Here is an 18,996-nt window from a genome sequence, read left to right as displayed (position 1 = left end):
TATTAATTCATTAATTGATATATGATTTTTTTTTCAAAAAAAATTGTATAAATCAATGACAGATGCTCATCGGGTTAGAACAAAAAGAGGAAAGGGTTTCTATTATGTTACTAAAAGAAAAAGAAAACAATAATGATAGATTAAAATTTTTGTAATTTATCAAGTAATTGCATTGTAATTGTAATATAACGTTACGTTAAATTAATTTTTTATCAAATATTATAAACTAACTTTTTCATTCACATTACAAAAAATGTTGATTACTTCCCTTGTACACAAAACCTTCTAACTGTAATGGATGACAACACATTTAATAAATTCTTTTGGAAATAATATTTAAATGAGTCTTTGTTGATGCTTATAAGCATTAGGTGATTGGACTTATAATAACACTAATCAATTCACTTAATTATAAAATGATGTGGACTTCATTTAATCGCAAAATGTTTTGGATTATTTCGTGAAAATTCAGTCTTACATCACTCTTTGGATATTAAAAAAGAAGAAATAGAAAACTAGAAAGGAAATTTTTAAAAAAGAAAAAATAATTTCCTTTGAAATTTCGACAAATTAAATATCTCAAAATTACTCAGGGATGGTCACAAGCATGGGACGCCAACCCCTCCTTAATAGCATCCTATGCCTGAACCCGATCCAACCGGCCCTCGGCGAACCCGGTTCACCTCCCAATGCATTAAGACCACTAAGTTTCGACGCCAAAACAACTTCGCTCTTCCCGCCATATTTCTCCTTGACGACTTTGCCTTCATCATCATCTTCTTCTTCTTCTAACGTCGGTGATGATAGAAATAAATCCTTTAAAGTGCGACCGCTCAAATCCTTGTCGCCCTTCTTTTTCTCAGGTAAGTTGCCGACGAAACTCTGTGGGTACGACATTTCCCGACAGGTTGATGATTTGCGGCTACTGGTTCTGGTGAGAAGCATTCGCAGGGTGGTTTTAGGTCGACGGAAATTGACCAGGGGACTCGTCCTTGGACTTCTTGTTGGACTCTGGGTGACGCCGCATTGTGTTGCGAATAGCTTGAATTTCTGCAACGTCGCCATCTTTTGTTCTTCTTCTTCTTCTTTTTTGTTTGTTTGTTAGGTTTCCCTCTCTACGTTTCTCTGCTGATGGAGAAATTTAAGTGAAGTGAATGGGAGGATTTGGAATTTGAAACTTGGCAAAATGATTGTGAGGTGATTTCCGTTTTGTATTGGTTGCTTCAAAGCAAGAGAAAAGAATCTATAAGGGAGTTTTCTATGTTCCTTTTTTGCTTTGTGTTTCTTCTTTTTTACAGTTTCAAAAGTGGACTCTTTGAATGGAATTTTCTTTTGTCTTGGAAGAGATGAAAAGGAACGCCCTGGGGGGAGAGAAACAGCGTGTTGGGTGCATTTTCCAAGAAAATTCCAAAATCATACAACTGTAGAAAACTGGGAATGAAAAAGAATGGTTACTGAGGGAGCTTGAAAAGTCTTTATTGACCTTCCCTTCCAGAAAGAACAGAACCAATATCCTAGTGGTATCACAGTCAAGAGTATGTCTGTTTTTATTACACTCTATGTTCAATGGTGTGAGCATGTTGAATTTCAGAACATGCCATTTTGGTCCCCGGATGTGTTATGATCACAGTATCACCAATATATAAAATGGTTGTTGTCCCTACCGTATTCTATAAGTTTGGAGCATTATTAGGAACAAGGGTTTTATATCTGTAGCCATTGACATTTGCAATCAATTGTTCAAATTTAGAGTTGGGCAGTGCTCAGAGTACCTGAACCTAGTTGAGAATGAATTCTTAGGAAATGCATTTTGCTTTGCTCAACACATTTAGAGCAGGATTCCACAAGCATGATCTCGATGAACGTTATAGTATAATATTGTGGGGTGCAGAAAGGAGGAAGCCAGATATAAGATCTGCAGTATATGAACATTATAGTATAATAATAATGATTGCTCCATTTACTATGTACATTCCCTCAAGAAAAGCAAATGAGGAGAACAATGAAAATCTTTTACCCTCTATTTGCAGTTGGCAATGACACTTGACTGAAATTTCATTCTCTACCTTGAAATTTAAACCAGAATGGTCTAGAAACTTATCCACTGGCATCAGGTGTAGTACTCCGACTAGCCCATTTATCTGTCACAGAAATTGGTGAAGGTGGCGGTCGGATGTTCTTCAACAATGCAATATGGTCACCGTTTGGTGGTGAAGGAGGCGGCTGTACACCCCCTGGCACCTCAGTATCAGTGTGCTCCTCCTCCTGCACATTCTCCAACCTGTAATCTTCACTTTGTATCCTCTGTAGTTCCTCCAAAACCTCTTCCATTGAAGGACGCATTTCTTTCTCTTGTTGCAGACATCGAAAAGCCAGCTCTGCGACTGAAGTTGTCATCCTTGTAACTTCTTCATCTGATTTGTACCCGAGATTAGGGTCAATCAACTCATCAAATGCACACTTTTGAATCTTGTTTATTGCTAAATTAGCCAAATTAATCTCTTGCCTATGCCTGGTGATATCAACAGCAGGCATTGATGAGATGAGTTCAATAAGAACAACTCCAAAGCTATAGACATCACTCTTTCCAGTAAGCTGGTAACATTGGTGATATTCTGGATCAACATAGCCAGGGGTCCCTTGTGGAGCAGTTGAGATATGGGTAACATCATGGGGGAACAACCGTGAAAGCCCAAAATCTGCTACTTTGACAGAAAAATTATCATCCAGGAGAATGTTGTTAGTTTTAACATCACGGTGTACGATATCAGAGGTATGGAGATAAGCTAATGCACTTGCAGTTTCTATGGCAATGCTCATGCGTATGGGCCATGTGAGTAAACCGGACTGTGCACGATCGCCGTGAAGATGATCAGCAACGGTGCCATTAGGAATAAATTCATAAACAAGGAGAAGATCCCGGCTGCGGCGTGAAGTGCAACCATAAAGAGAGACCAGATTTTTGTGGCGCAAGCGAGTTAAGATTTCAACTTCATTAATGAACTGTTCCAGTCGTCTACAATTGTGCTGGTAGAGTCGCTTGATTGCAACTTCTCGCCCATCTCGGAGTTTCCCTAGTTAGAATCAAAGAGAAAGAGAGTCCATATATCAAGCTTTTGGTTATTTACAGTTATTTATACTGTTGCTTAGCAGCTGTCTGATTCATATAGGTGATCGCTCAAATCTCAATGGTAAAGTATATGCAGTTTATTCTCTTACCATAGTATACAGTCCCAAAACCTCCATCTCCAAGTTCTTTCTCATCGTCAAAATTATTTGTAGCTTCCACAAGTTCACTATAGGTGAAGATGAGGAGCCCAAAGCCGATAGTATTGCTTCTTTCCAGGTCTGATTTTGAAGAGGGACTGGATAAACCGTTTCTTCTGAGAAAGTTTGAAGAAGCATATTTGTGTTTGTATCGATACCGGAAGACATAGATGGACAAGAGCAGTATTATTAGAGTGACAGGGCATCCGATTCCTACAGCCAAATAAGGAGGGTGGTCAATTTTGGATTGAAAACCACGATGTATCCATAAGATGTAAAGAAATTCTTCTGAAATAATCAGCAATTGAGAGAGAGAGAGAGTGAGATTACCAAGTCCCAGCTTCAATCCCAAATTTTTATTTTCTGCAATCGAAATTACAAAGTCAGTTTTTACCCAAAAAAAAGAAGGTAAGTCATAACATAACCATTTACTTATTTTTTTTGTTTAGACAAATCACTGCGAGAAACTAGTTTAAGCTTCTCGAACGGAAAAACCTTCATGGGTCAGGTAAACATCTCTCAGGAGAGAACTAGTGGATTGTCGTATGATGTGCAATCAAGGAAAACAGGGGAAAAAATGAAGCAGCAGCCTCTGTGATGCGAAAAAGCAGCTACAAGTGGAGTACATAAATTTTGACATATACCTTTGCTACAATGAAATCTTTGCTTCTTAACTAGACAATGACCGCCTCTGTAATGACACTTCCGACACTTACGGGATACGGTAACTCCGACAGATACTTTGGCAGTTAACATGCGAAACAAGTGACTATTATGTTTCTTGTCAGGTGGAAGATGGGTAAAAGGGAGCTCAATAATTGGACAATTACACAGGCTCGACAATCGATCATATTGATCTTCGTCTGGTGGCTTTGGCATTCCCTGCGGTTGACTATAGTATATAGTGGAATTCTTGCATTTTGCGTAACTGAATTCTTGCATTTTGCTAGTATTCAAAGGGCTATTGCATTTGCACAAGGTTAGATTGGAAAGGATTTGGAAAGTGACATAAGGTAGATTGGGAAAACTCAAACTCAAATTCTTCAAGGATTCACAATCCTTGGTTTCTAACTGCTTCGCGAGCACTTCGTCATAAATGGTGACGGTGCCAGCTTGGGAGATTGAATCAACTTGATACCATCGCTCTCCCTGTTTTAGCTGGACCTTCTGAATGTTTCCCTCACAACCTCCAACTACAAACAACCCACACTCAGGGCGATCCCTTGGAGTATAAGGGAATCCAATCTCACCAAGTTTTCCGCAAGGGAAGGTTGGGCAATCCCGGCGATGCTGGTAACTGTTTTCTTCTTCAGCGCCAGCGAAGTGAAGAAGAACAAATTGCGAGAGAACAATCAAAACCAACAAGGATACAGCTGCCATCCGAAGATACCCAAATGAAGAATAGAAACAGAGCCAAATTCTCTCACTTGCGAACAAATAACCAAATCAACCTATAACCCTTGGCTCGTTGGTGCAGGTTCAGCTTTTCTTATATAGTAAAACACCGTATCTAGGGAATTGAGCAGTGGAAATAAAAGACTTGACGAAATGGGATTGAAAAGACAAGGAAAGTGGGGTTAGCGTATCCAGGTATATTAAATTACACATGTAATGTGCACATAGGGAAGTCTTTTTTGATTGGTGGGTGTGTACAATTCGCTCAATCTCCTCTCCACTGACCAGCAGTTCAGTACTGGAAAGAATTGGCTTATGAGTTTGAAACGTCCAGGAAGTATGGATGATAGCCGAGCGATCTCAAAGTCGTCCGCTATACGGTGCTTAGTGGCAATTCCAGTTAATGACAAGATAAAGAGGAAAAAGGTCTACAGAGACTTAAGACTCATTTTGGGTGGGGAAAATTTAAAAATAAATAAATAAATGGCGTGAAAGAGAGAAAAGTGTAAGGCATCTATGAGGGGGGAAGGTTCAGATTGCGGCCCATAAAGAAACAGACAAGTCAACCTTGTGGAAATGGTCGTTTCTCAAGGTTGAAAAGCACGTTGAATTTCCCACCATTACTTTGCTTTATTTCTCTATCTCAGTGGCAACTTTTGGGAGGAGTAGGGAACGGGGTAGAAGAAAAATAAACGTTTTCATGCGTCTCCATGGCGGTTTGTTCGTCGTTAACAATTTAGTCATGATTTTTGCCGCGGTTTGCTGGACTTTTTGCTTCCCTCTCATCCCACATAGCCATCCTCCTTTCCTACTTCTCCAGAGTGTCCCAGAGCATGGCGGAGTCAAGGTTTACACCCATTGACGGAGCAGGGTTCAAAGCCAAGATAGAGAGGTTTGTAAATAAAGGTGATGGTACCTAAATATTTTCAACCTAGTTGTCAATTTACTGTTGATTCGAAATTTTCTCCATTCTGACTTGACTTAGAGCTGAGAGGGAGGGACTCTGAATCTTTGAAAAAAGAACAGCTGAAAACAAAGAAACGATTGAGAGTATGAACCCTTTGAATAAAGAGTCCATGGGCTGATTGAATTGAAAGTTTTCTCCTAAACTCTACAGTACACTCTAGACAACAAAACATAAACTACAGTTATGTTTCGTACATGTTTGACAAAGCTGCACTGCCCATTGCTTGTGACCACACTGGGTGGATTCAAAAATTTTTATGAATGGTATGATAATTAAAATAATTCAATAAAATAATTATTTAAAAANATCTAAAATAATTATAATTGTCACGATGATTTTTTATATTTTGATAACGGTGTATGATAGCATCAATAAAAATATTATTGAATATATTTTTTTCAATATATATCACCAAACAATCATTCATTCATTTCGCCACTCATTCGATATAAGACTTGAATTTTTAAAAAAGGAGAGTCAACAATGCAACCAAGAACCAAAAAGAGGAAATGTCAATGAGAGTCTTAAGAGTGGGAGTAGAGTAGTTTAAGTTTTGATTTTTTTAATTAAAATTTAAATTATAGAACAAAATTTTTTATTTTTTCATGTAGTATATAAATTATTTTTTGATAAATTTATTTTGATTTGGAATTTTTGACCCATTGTCTACAAAATTGTAAAAAAATTAGTAAGTTCATTAGCAATATTAATTAAATAAAACTTAATAAAATTCAATAAGGGTATACTTGGCTCGCGTAATGGAATAGAAGAGGAATAGAATAGTTATTCCATAAGAATAGAATAAAAGAAGAATAATTATTATATAGTTTGGTTCATTGGAATAAAATAGGATAAGAATTATTGTTATAATTTATTTCAATGATTGGTTAGTAGAAATATTTTTAAGAATAATTAAGGAATACATGCCAAATGACAAAAAAACCTTTTAATAGAATTAAAGAGTTTATTTTGTTAAAAGATAAAAAAAACTCTAATAATAGGTAATAAAATCAAAATACCTTTTACAATAATTAAATAATATTATCACCAAAATACAAACATATTTTTGTTATAATTTAATAATATTTGTATTAGAAGATAATTAAACTTATTATAATTAAATAATGTTTAATATCAAAAGATAAAATATATTCTTCATTAAATTTAAATATTACTAAATAATATTCTTTATTATATTATTATATTCAAATAATAATATTAAATAATATTCTTTATAATATTTATTATAGCTAAATAATATAAATATATTAAATGATATTTAAATTTTTTCATTTTTCATTTTTTTAAAAATGAAGTAAAAAATTCATTGTAAAGGGGTACTTTTGTAAAGTGGAGCGAAGCGATATAATCAGAAGCTCCAAAATGGAATTGCTTTAGAGAGAATACGAATGAGAAAGAAAGAGAAAAAAGAATGGGTTTAGTATTATTTTATAAAGTAATTTTTGAAATTGTAAAGGGATATTTTGGTTCATTCAATTTTTTTTCTTATTCCTAAAACTTGGGATAGCCATTATCAAGGAGGCATTGGTAATGACTATACAGACTCTTTTTGGAATGGTCATTTCGAGAAATAGTCATTTTATTGAACCGTAACTTTATCTCAAGAATAAGAATAAGTGAGAAATGGCTATTTCATTTCCTGAACCAAATATACTATAAAAGTTATATAAGAAATAAATTTTTTTGATAAATGAGGGATGTAATGTGGCATCACTCTCTTCTCAAGGTGGGTCAGCCCAGGAGAAGGCATGAATGCCTAACATAGACAAGGACAAATCTAAAGATGCAAGAGTACAGTTTGAAAGAACTATGTTAGCTAGATCCCAGATTTGAAGCAGAATGTCAAGCTCGACCTTATAAAATACTTGCCATGTCATTCATGTGATTGACAATATGCTTGCATACTTGGGAAGTCCCGAAAAATCGTCAAAAGACGGTAATGTACTACATGGTACAACTAAGTTAAATTAAGCCTCAAACTAGACCAAATAGAGATTTTAAGATGATATTTAAAATTTTAAATTCCCAGAATGATTTAATATGGTGATTCGGAATTTGAGAATCGATTTGGAGTCAAAATGGAATTTTCATGACCCAAGGGCAAAATGGTCATTTTACCACCCGAGGTTAAGAAGTGAGTGTTGGATGAAATTTTTGACTAAGATTGATCATTTGGAGTATAATTTGAGTTTGAGAAGTGAAGAATTTTAATTTCGGCATTTTTCGGGGGATAAAGGCAAAATAGTCATTTTGCCACCCTAAAGGCAAAATTGTAATTTTACACCACCCAACACTTGTCATGCCCATGGATTTCAGCCATTAGCATTTTATATCATGGATAATTGAAGGGTTTTATGTGGTGGTGGAAGAAAGCTTAATTATTAAGTTTTTAAACATGGACCAATGGTATAGTGACAAGTGGCAAGCTTATATTTGTTTATAATTTACATTAAAAACCAGCACATAAACCCTCCCAACTCATTTCTCTTGGTTGGCCAAAGGAAGAAAAGGGAAGAAAAGAAGAAGAACAAAAACCTAGCTAAGAAATTTAAGAGAAATTCACAAAATTTCAAAGAATCAAGTGACAAAAGGTAAGATTTTTCAATTCTAGCTTATGATTTACCTTTCCTATGCATTCTTTTTCATTTTCCATGGTTGGGAATCAAGTTTGCTTGAGGATACCTTTGCTGGCTGGACATGGGGGGAGGAGTTTTGAACTTGGATTTGGTTAGATTTCAATATATTTTAGTGTTTTTAGTTAGTTAGTGATGTGTAGCATGAAAAGTAAACAAGAAAAATTCATTTTCTTCCATCACCCTCCATTGGCCAAATCTTCCCTATGGTGTGTTGATGGTGGACTTGATTTTATTTCAAGTGATTGGTTAGAAATTAATGAATTATGGTGTAAAAATCAAGTGGGAAAAACCATAGTGTTCATGCACCCACCATAACCGAAATTTTCAAGAAGAAATGTGAAGATGATCTTGCTAAATTTTATGTTACTTGACTTGAGTTTGATGATTTGGAGTATTGGGAGGGGAATGGAGTTATTTGGAGTTAAATTGGACATATTGGCCAATTAATCGGGTGATAGATCGAATTAGGTCAATACCGTTTTATTTAGGTACACAATTGAATTTATGTAGAACACCGTGTTTAGACGATGATCCAAACAATTCGCATTCCATTTCATGCATTCATATAGAGCCTAGATTAGTTTTATAACGGTTTAGCACCAATGTGGTAAATTGCTTGATTATGCATTATGTCTAGGTGGTGAATCCTCCGGTAAAGGCAAAGAAGTTGTACCCGAAGTCCGAGACTAGGAGTACTTCAACTCCCGATACTGTGAGTAACCTTATTATTGTCTTAATTATCTAAAGTATGTTTTTATCCGATTTTGTAAATTTATGAAAAATGTGTTTAAATGAAATGATTTTATAAATTGTTTTGAAATTTAATGATGACTTGAAAATGGAGTAATTGGAGACTACTTGTTGTATTGTAAATTATGTTTTGAATTGAATGGCTTATGATAATGTGGGCATGAATGGCTGGATGAGTATTTGTGTTGAAAATGCATAAACTGTTATTTACCTTGATAGGTTTTATAATGATAAAATTGCCATGTCATGCTGTTGAATTTTATTAAATTGGTGGGTTATAGATTGGTCACTGCAGTGACGGGTTCTGTGGGCTAGCCTATTAGAGGGGCACGAAATCTGGTTATATTCTTACCTCGATTGGAGAGGTGTGTAGGGTATCTCTTGGGGTAAAGTTTAGAGTTCACTTCATGCCAAACCACCACGTGAAAGTGAATTCAGCCAACGCCAAGGAACGACCGTGCTTTAAATGTAAAAATGTGTTTTGTGCGTATATGACTTTTTAACAACCTTGGCGGACTCAGTTAGATGCCTCGGCCAAGGTATCTCCGAGAATGAGTTTTAGCACGAGCCAAGTTTTTAAGAGATTCATAAGCCTCGTTGTATATTTTGGATGAAATGTAACTGGCTTAGATGATTTGAAATGTGTTTTGATGTTATGAACTATTTTATGATGATCTATTTTAATCGTCTCCATTTACTCGGCTTTAGATATTGTAGATGATATTTGTTTACTCACTGGGATTATATAATCTCATCACCCTCATTTCCACCCTTTTCAGGCTCAGGATAGTTTGTAGATAGCTGATATCGTCGAAGGCTACAGTTGGCTTTACTTCCTCAAAAATCGTAGGTTCACAGCCTTCGTTCACTTTTGTCATTTGGGGGCCCACGTGTTATTGTAAATTAAATTACATACCTTGACTATCTGTATTACAGTATGTATGAATTTATTTCGCTTTTACGCTACAAAAATTCGTTACAGATGCTCTATAAAAATTGTTTTATAAGAAAATAGAATATTTTATTGAATATTTTTATTATATTCAAATAGTCATAATTTCACTTTAAATGAATGTTTTAGACATCTAAACTTATTTTTGATTATGAAATATGTGTTTTGCACTCGCATACTACATTATTAGCTGGTTTCGAAATTTTTAAGGAAAAATGACCAAAATACCCCCGAGAGACGAAAATTATTTTTTTTTATTGTTTTGGTTTGGAAATAGCTTATAATCTTTTAAAATATGATATTAGCAACTGTTGCTCGCAAGGGAGGTGAGAAAATTGATATTAAAGTCTTGCGAGGTTTCAGTTGGCATTCCGGATAATGAATGTCTATCGGGATATCGCGATGGTTGTCACGGGCTCGAAGTGAGTACCGAGTCTTGACAATTATATTGGTATCAGAGCCTTTGATTTTAAAATTGTTATAAAATTTATAGTGTCAGTGTGACCCCAAGTTAAGTTAAGTTAAGTCAGGTTAGGTTGAATAGAATGCATGCGTCTGCATATAGAGCCTGAGGTTGCCTAAACTTGCTTGTTTCCTCTTCTAGATTATCATGCCTCCTCGACGTGAACACCCACCTCTTACTAGATCGGTTGAGAGGGGAAGAGGTCATTCCCAACATCGTCAGTTAGATCCTATGGAAGAGGAATCAACTGGGTCCACCATTCGGGCAGCACTTGCTGTTGAGCAGGCTGAGACTCTTCTACATCCTCCACCTCCTTCGCCACCAACTGGTATTCCTGTCATGCCTCATGAGGCGGCTCAAGCATTGGCAGCCTTCTTTACCGCTATTATTGGCCAGGCTCAAGTTGGTCAAGCTCTTCCTGCAGTTCCTCCAGCTACTCCTTCAGTACTACCACCCCTACCTCCTGTTCCACCACCAGTGCCGGATGTCTCTATTTCTAAGAAGCTTAAGGAGGCTAGGCAATTTGATTGTGTTTCTTTTACGGGTGATTTGGATGCAACTGTAGCCAAAGACTGGATTATTCAGGTTTCGGAGACACTTTCGGATATGAGGTTGGATGATGATATGAAGTTGATGGTGGCCACAAGATTACTTGAGAAGACGACCCGCACGTGGTGGAATTCAATAAAATCTCGTTCTACTATTTCTCTGACCTAGTCAAACTTTCTAAGAGAATTTAATGGTCAGTATTTCACTTATTTCCATCAAAAAGAAAAGAAAAGAGAATTTCTGAGTTTGAAATAGGGGTACTTAACGGTAGAGGAGTACAAGGCTCGTTTTAACGAACTGATGTTATATGTGTCGTATTTGGTGAAAATTGAGTAGGATCAGGCCAGTTATTTCGAGGAAGGGCTTCGTAATGAGATTAGAGAGCGGATGACAGTGACAGGTAGAGAGCTGCATAAAGAGGTGGTATAGATGGCTTGAAGGGCTGAGAAGCTCGCGAATGAAAATAGGAGAATGCAAGCTGAGTTTGCAAAGAGGAGAAATCCGAGTGTATCTTTCAGTCAGCCACCAAAAAGGGGCAAAGACTCATTTGCTTCAAGGAGTACTACCTCTATTTCAATGACATCTCCCTGACCTCTATTTTCATAGACATAGCAGAGGCCTCTGAAATTTAGTAGGTCTGCGACAACTATTTCTGGGAAAAGTTTCAGAGGTACTGATAGATGTAGAATGTGTGGGAAATATCACGTTGGGCTGTGTAGGGGGCCTGTACGATGTTTTCATTGTGGTCAGTTGGGTCACATTAGGAGTGATTGCTCACAGTTAGGACGGACTACTGTAACTGCTCCATCTCCACCAGTTCTCATGGATATGCAGAGGAGAGATTCCTCTGGGTTACCATCGAGACAGGGAGTAGCCATACGGTCCGGTGTGGAGAGTAACGCCCGGCACATCCACCCTTTAGACCACAGACTCGTTCTTCGACAAGAGTTTTTGCCGTGACGGAAGACAAGGCATGAGTCCGACCTAGAACAGTGACAGGTACTATGATTTTATTTGATAAAGATGTATGTGTCTTAATAGATTCTGGCTCGGATAGGTCTTATGTGAGCACGACATTTGCATCATTTTCTAATAGAAATCTGTCACCATTAGAGGAAGAAATTGTAGTTCACACCCCTTTAGGAGAGAAGCTAGTTAAAAACACTTGTTATAGAGACTGTGGAGTAATGGTTGGTGAGGAAGAATTTAGGGGTGACTTGATTCCTCTTAGAGATCCGGGATTTCGATTTGGTATTAGGTATGGACTGGTTAACTGCACATCGGGCTAATGTGGATTGTTTCAGGAAAGAAGTTGTTCTTTGAAATTCGAAGGGAGCAGAGATTGTTTTTATAGGGGAACGCCGAGTATTACCGTCCTGTGTAATCTCGACCATCAAAGCTTTGAAACTAGTGCAGAAAGGGTATCCAACTTATTTGGCACACGTGATCGATACTTCAAAAAGGGAACCTAAGTTAGAAGATGTCCCAATAGTAAGTGAGTTTTCTAATGTATTCCCTAATGAGTTACTAGGACTACCTCCTGATCAAGAGCTCGAGTTCCCTATTGAATTACTTTTGGGTACCGCGCCTATTTTTATCCTTCCGTATCGAATAGCTCCGATGGAGTTGAAAGAACTGAAAGTCTAATTGCAAGATTTGATGGATAAGGGTTTTTTAACCCTAGCACTTCTCCTTGGGGAGCACCAGTCTTATTTGTAAAGAAGAATGATGGCACTCTTCGGTTATGTATCGATTACCGTCAGGTGAACCGAGTGACCATCCATAATAAATACCCTTTACCACGGATCGATGATCTTTTTGATCAAAATACCCCTGAGAGATGAAAATTATTTTTTTTATTGTTTTGGTTTGGAAATAACTTATAATATTTTAAAATATGATATTAGCAACTGTTGCTTGCAAGGGAGGTGAGAAAACTGATATTAAAGCCTTGCGAGTTTTCGGTTGGTATTTCGGGTAATGAATGTCTATTTGGACATCGCAGCGGTTGTCATGGGCTCGAAGAGAGTACCGAGTCGTGACACAGAAGGTCTATGAGAAAAAGAGAAGAGAGATCTACCACTCCGTTGAATGATGTTCTACTTTTCTTGTGAGTGTAAACTGAATGTTGGACAATTTTGGGCACAAAACAAGAAGAAAGAGAGATAACGCTAAGCAAAGCAATTTTTGGCCACCTTGGCATTATTACAACTCTGGAATGAGGTCCATCAGGGCAGAGACAGACACTAGATCCCTCATCGAATCCACAATGGGCACCACTTCTTTGGCACTTAGCACAAGCATATCCATTCGTCCAGTTGAGAGTAAATCCATCGTCAACAATTTTATGTAGTCAACACTTGTTATTGTTTGATTATTTTCCCTCTCAAACTGAACAGGTGAAGCAACTAAGCTCACAGGCTGTTGTTCAAATTCATCCCAATGGACTAATGCAACCTAAGAATTATACATCACACTGGAGGCACTTCTGAATCTAGTTTTTGTATAATTAACTCAAAAGGAGTCTGTGATGGATCAAAGGAGAAATTGTTAAGAGGAGCAAAGCAAGCAGTGCTATTCACCTATAAATTCACTAGTCGAAGGTCTGATTCTCATAAGAGATACCTTGAATGAGAAAGCGACCACCGGAGGTCTTATAGATAGGTTTAACATCCTCACAACCTATTTTCAAAGCCTGGATGACCGCTATTATAGTCTGCTCCAGCACCCTAAATACAGCATGGATAGCCCATGTCTAGACCATTACCACCACTACCACTACAGCTTCATATTTTGATCATTCCACCAGGAGTGACTCTTCCAGGAAGATGATGATAAAGATTTCAATCAAAATATACAAGAATATTTCGAGCGAGTTGAGCAAACCTATCTGAGGAACCGGTTAAGAAACAAGACTAACAGAATACTAGAGTTATAGGCACCTAGGACAGATCAATGATCAACACTGATCACCTTTGAAATTTTCAATTGAGTTTTCTGGGTGCGTACTTTGACTTGATTTTGCATTCTTTCTCAAATTTATTTAAGAAATAATCTCTCACCTTCTTCAGTTGGGTTCAAAAGGTTTAATATATATATATATTTACAGATCACATTATACTTGGTTCTACACTTGTAAAACCTATACTTTATTGCTATGAAGTAAACTACAATACTACAACAGGTTGCAGAACTTATAAGCTAAATGCTAATAATTGTCCTCTCTGACATAAGCAAGAGTAAAGTTACCTGCCAGGTTTTAAAAATTATGCCTCTGCATACGTAAAGGTTGTTTAACTAATTAAAATGTAGGCAGCTCATTGATGCAACTCAGGGTAATATATTAATCCCTTGTTTTATATTTTATTATAGTCTTTGATCAACCAGATTAAGACGTGAATAGACTTTAGAGTTTAAAACATGTATGATAATCTCCTACACAAATCTTAAGGAGTCCAGTCAACAATCATCATTAATTAAAAGAAAAAGAGAGGATTGTGGGGTTTCCTCTGGAACTAGAAGTAAATGCTTAAACAATTGGCAAAATCCTTACAAGGTCCAACAAGGATGTATTTAAGCACCTTAACTACGTTGCCTGGTGCAGCTGGCAGAGGTTTTCTCACACTGAAATCTGAAGGAAGCTGGCCAATTAAAATTTGTGTTGCAGCAAAATGGCAACTCAAGTTGTTTGTCTAACAAGGAAGGCATTCAACCCTGCAGGGTTAAGACTGTCTTTTGGCTGCACTTAATTACTAGTACATGGTTTTAAGTTTGGACCAACAATTTGTTCATTTTGCAAATGACCCCGCAAGAAAAGGGCTTACAATACAAGGCCCATCTCTACAAGCTCGCAAATTTTAACTGCATCTACATCTTATGCAGCAGTTGGCATGTTGTATCTTCACTTGTACCAACCTACTTCGATTTCAAGCAGAACCAACCACTTGAAATTATCCTACCCAAACCCCAATCAACATATGTCATCTAGAATTTTTCTGTTACTATCAAGTTGTGTAATCTGTCCTACCCCAAAGACCAAATCTGAGCTTGAGAGACTCAATCATCTCTCCATGGCCATCGGGGACATTCTTGAGTTGGATGGATTGAAGCCATTTGACGATTTACACCAGAAAAGGATAAGAACAGAACAATCAAACAATGGTGTAGCGCATCGGGTAACTGGGTAATGCCATTAGACGGTGGAACTCCAGAGAGGACCTAAATATCATACTGTGTCTTCTCTTTAACCAATTTCAGTCGCAAACCCAACACAAAAATCCAAAAGAGTATTATTTCCATACGGTTCGAAGGGGATTTTTGTTGTGGAGTAAGTACTAGTGTTATCTAACTGGATACCAAATTTGAAACTATCCAACGAGTAGAAGATGTTTTTGCGATTTGAGAATTACTATGTCTATTACAATGACTAATTCGGCTAAGTACTCAGATTCATGTATGCTCCTATCACTTTTTACTTTCTTATCCAAAAAGTTTGAAATTAAATGTCGTCCATGTGGAATCCACCTAACGACTCGTGATTTAATTGAGTGGGGCTAGAAACAGACAATTAAGCAGCCAGAGAAGAACCTTACCCTTTCGGACGAAGGGTGGACCAATGAACAGAGCATGGCATATCAATTGCCAATGGCAGCTCTTCATACACAGAAGATAGAGAATTCCCAAGACGACGAAAAAGGTTTCTTGTTTGAATTGTTTAAACTATGCATTAACAAGAAGAGAGAGAGAGAGAGAGAGAGAGAGAGAGAGAGATGCATACCAGGACGACAGTGCCAAGCGTGAGGCCTATCAGGGCAAAAGCACTTGAAATGGTAGGTACTATAATCGAATCCACACTTGCCCCCACTCGCCTCACAAATGCTACAGTTGCTCGCTATCCACTTCAGCACAAACCCTCTATTCAGCATATTTTCAACACCTCGCTCTCCTTCATAAAAAGCCACAGGCGCCACCACCGTTTTTTTACAAGACTTTGAAGCAGAATTCAGCTTAGGATCATTATTGAACAGTGCCAACGTTGCATTAGTTTCATTTTCAGCAGAACAATAAACCTTGTACTGTGAAAGTTCCCTGGTCCATGGCATGGTTAAGTTGCAATTGAAGAGCAAAAGTATTTCTGTTTGGTTTGGGGGCAGAGAAAGCCGGTCTTCAGGAATGGATAAGTTTGCGATTGAATGGCTGCAAACGGCATCTCCATCGAAAGCAACAGCTTTTGACACGCGAAAAGATTGGTTCTGATAAAAGATATCATGGATGATATAGTCGCCATCAGGCAAGCTAAGGATTGGGTCTGTGCTGTTTCTGCAGGAGATGTTGAATCCGGGATAACCACATCTACGTTCCTGGATGAAGAATGGGAACTTTATGTTATGCCTACCACAAGTACTTGGCTCGCTGCAGATTGTGAAGTTCTTGTCCACAGCCAAAGCTTTTTTTGCCAGGAAAAAGGAACTGAAGATAAAGAAGTGTATCACTGGAAAGAGAGTTGATGAAAGGTTCAACAAAAGGATCTGATTCATTTGGGGATCTTGATGGTTTGGAAGAGAGAGATGGTGGGGAAGACGATAAATAGATTATTACGAATATTATTGTCTATGAGGTACGGTGGCTGTGGAGGGAATTATAATACTGTGAGCCATGGGCTTTGACTTGGTTTATTGCGTCTTTTGTCTCTGACACTTACTGGAAGAGTTGTCCATATTATCTGCCTCATATCTTAGACTGTTGAATTTAAGGGAATTGCCTAATCGGGGCCACTTTCCGAAAGTTGCACAAGTTGACCAACCTAAAGTGTAAATCCTTCTGTTTTTTTCAACCATTTGAAATTGCCTTTACACTTTGCACTACAGGCAAGAGGCTTAGATTGATTATATTGTTATTACTTTAGTTATAACGGAATTTTCATTTGCTGTAGAAGATTTAACAGTTTCACGTCAAGCGTATAACCATTCACTTCCGCTGGAAAATTCTTCTTCTTAGATCAAAGCAGGAAAAATCTTCTTCAGTAGCTCACCGTTGCCATTTTATTAACACACGTGCATATTTTGTTACTATTTCATTTCATTGATTGTTCTCCGAGCACTACCCAACCCATCGCTTTACTTTCCTATTTCATAACGGCGAGACAAGTCGTAAACCTTCGGTTATAACAAATTTGAGTTTTAATTATCCTTCTTTAAATAGTATATATTTTTTATAGTCAAATTTTAAAAAATATACTCATTTAAATATTTAATTGTATTGTTTTCATATTTAATAGTAATATAAAAAATATAATCTTCCTTAATGTATACAATCCATATAATTATATTATCAAATAAATTTTTAATAGCACATTTGAGAAATGTGCAGCCCTAAGTCAAATTTGTTAAAATGCTCAAACTCTTCCCCCGTAAATTACCAACTTGACTTGATTTTTAAATTGTTGCATTGAATGCTAATTAAATGCTAAGAACCTTTTCATGATAGTACATAGCACACACAATTTTGAATTTAGGATTATTGATGTACACTAAAATCTCAATAAATTAATATTCTATAAATTAATCATCTCGATTAAATAATATTTTTGACCAATCTCAATTTGAGACCAAGTTAATAAATTAATAATTCGTTAAATTTATAAAATAATACATTTTAAAAAAAACACGTATATCCCACTTGATATATAAATTAATAATCTCCTTATACATCAAAATTATATATATATATATGACTCAATTAGGAAGTTTTTGTAAAATATGACTCGAATGTTATTTGTTTCTTCTTGAAATTTATGTCTCTTTGGACCTCATCTCTAACTTTTCTTAATGTATTAAGAAGCTTTGGTGTAGTGTTTCGAAATGCAAGAGAAAATTATGCAATGTCATTGTTGTTTTGAATGTGTCTTTGTACGAGACAGGCTTCAGTACAGAAGTATCGTTTTCAACTTCATTTTCTTTGTCATTTTCCATAACGTTCTCAATAATTTACTCATCATAAATAACGATATTCATAATTCAATAATTAGGTAATATTCGCATAATCATAATATACAATACATGTATTAAGTTCAATATTTTAGAAAAAAAATAAAGTTGATAAATTAATTTTTTATTAATTAATATATAAATTAATAAATTATTAATTTATAGATTAAATAATATCTCAATTAATTAATAAATTTTCATGATTCAAAGGTATTAATTTATATAAGTTTTACTATATTCGATCTTCTCAATCAATTAAACAAATCAAAACAAAATAACCATACCTTGTCTTTCATTAATTAGTATGTGCCAGGTTTTTATGTCACTAGTAATATAGTAAATCAATTATCTAAGACATTTTAATTTGAGTTACTAAGATAATGGTACCAACTTTACAAAATGCACGTAAGAATATATTTAATTATTTAATTTGCTAAAAATGCACTCCCACAAAATAGAGGTGAAAATTGTTTATGTTGAAACTTTCCAAAACCTTAACACATAATGAAATACCCCATTCTTTGATATGGTGATAAATAAATTTGATCGAATGCAAATTGAGGTCATTTAAAATGTTTAGAAGTGATAAAAGACGAAAGGAGTAGTTTAGGATAAATTATTTCGCAAGTGAGAAAAATAATAATAAAATAATAATAATGTTATCGGAGGAGAATTTGTGAGATAAAAAGGGGATTTGGAAGTCAAGTGAGGCCATAATAAGGTATTTGGGTACCAAGGAGAACAAGATAAAATTTTTTAGAATAAAATGATATTTTATTAATGAAATAATATTAAAATATTAATATTTAGCCAGATGTCGAAGTCAATCAATAAGAATGATCATATGGTTGATCCAAGTGGGGGAGAAGATGATAAGCCCGACTTTATAAAAATATTTGTCATGACATACATGTGATGGAAAGCATGTTTGCATGCTAAGAGAGTCCCGAAAAATTTACAAAAGTCGGTATTGTACCTAGACGTACAACAAAGTTGAATTAAGCCTCGAA

General features: G+C 36.1%; 2 protein-coding genes and 1 long non-coding RNA gene across 3 annotated transcripts; 1 reads left to right on the top strand and 2 right to left on the bottom strand.

Annotated features, from left to right (window-relative positions):
- LOC18609175 lies at positions 539–1,292 on the bottom strand. Its single transcript, XM_007044185.2, has one exon. The coding sequence runs from the start codon at positions 1,063–1,065 to the stop codon at positions 586–588; it is 480 nt and encodes a 159-aa protein (XP_007044247.2). The 5' UTR covers positions 1,066–1,292; the 3' UTR covers positions 539–585.
- LOC18609174 (LEAF RUST 10 DISEASE-RESISTANCE LOCUS RECEPTOR-LIKE PROTEIN KINASE-like 1.1) lies at positions 1,854–16,932 on the bottom strand. Its single transcript, XM_018116261.1, has 4 exons — positions 15,778–16,932; positions 3,598–3,630; positions 3,220–3,480; positions 1,854–3,074 (listed from the first exon to the last, which is right to left on the bottom strand). Exons 1-4 carry the CDS (start codon positions 16,535–16,537, stop codon positions 2,098–2,100), a joined length of 2,031 nt encoding a protein of 676 aa, XP_017971750.1. The 5' UTR covers positions 16,538–16,932; the 3' UTR covers positions 1,854–2,097.
- On the top strand, positions 8,203–9,856 carry LOC108660971. The gene is made up of 3 exons (XR_001926801.1): positions 8,203–8,241; positions 8,924–8,998; positions 9,816–9,856. It is a non-coding gene; the product is annotated as an uncharacterized LOC108660971 (long non-coding RNA).

The sequence above is a fragment of the Theobroma cacao genome, chromosome 2, assembly GCF_000208745.1.
Source record: "Theobroma cacao cultivar B97-61/B2 chromosome 2, Criollo_cocoa_genome_V2, whole genome shotgun sequence".
Lineage (NCBI taxonomy): Eukaryota > Viridiplantae > Streptophyta > Magnoliopsida > Malvales > Malvaceae > Theobroma > Theobroma cacao.
This window is presented reverse-complemented; position numbering and strand designations above follow the sequence as displayed.

Bases quoted from the DNA above. Each gene is read 5' to 3' on its own strand.
- LOC18609174 (XM_018116261.1), bottom strand. From the start codon at position 16,537: ATGAATCAGATCCTTTTGTTGAACCTTTCATCAACTCTCTTTCCAGTG. The intron at 3,631-15,777 runs GTATGCATCTCT...TTTCGATTGCAG, and splicing joins CGCTTGGCACTGTCGTCCTG to AAAATAAAAATTTGGGATTG. The intron at 3,481-3,597 runs GTAATCTCACTC...ATTTGGCTGTAG, and splicing joins GGGATTGAAGCTGGGACTTG to GAATCGGATGCCCTGTCACT.
- LOC18609175 (XM_007044185.2), bottom strand. From the start codon at position 1,065: ATGGCGACGTTGCAGAAATTCAAGCTATTCGCAACACAATGCGGCGTC.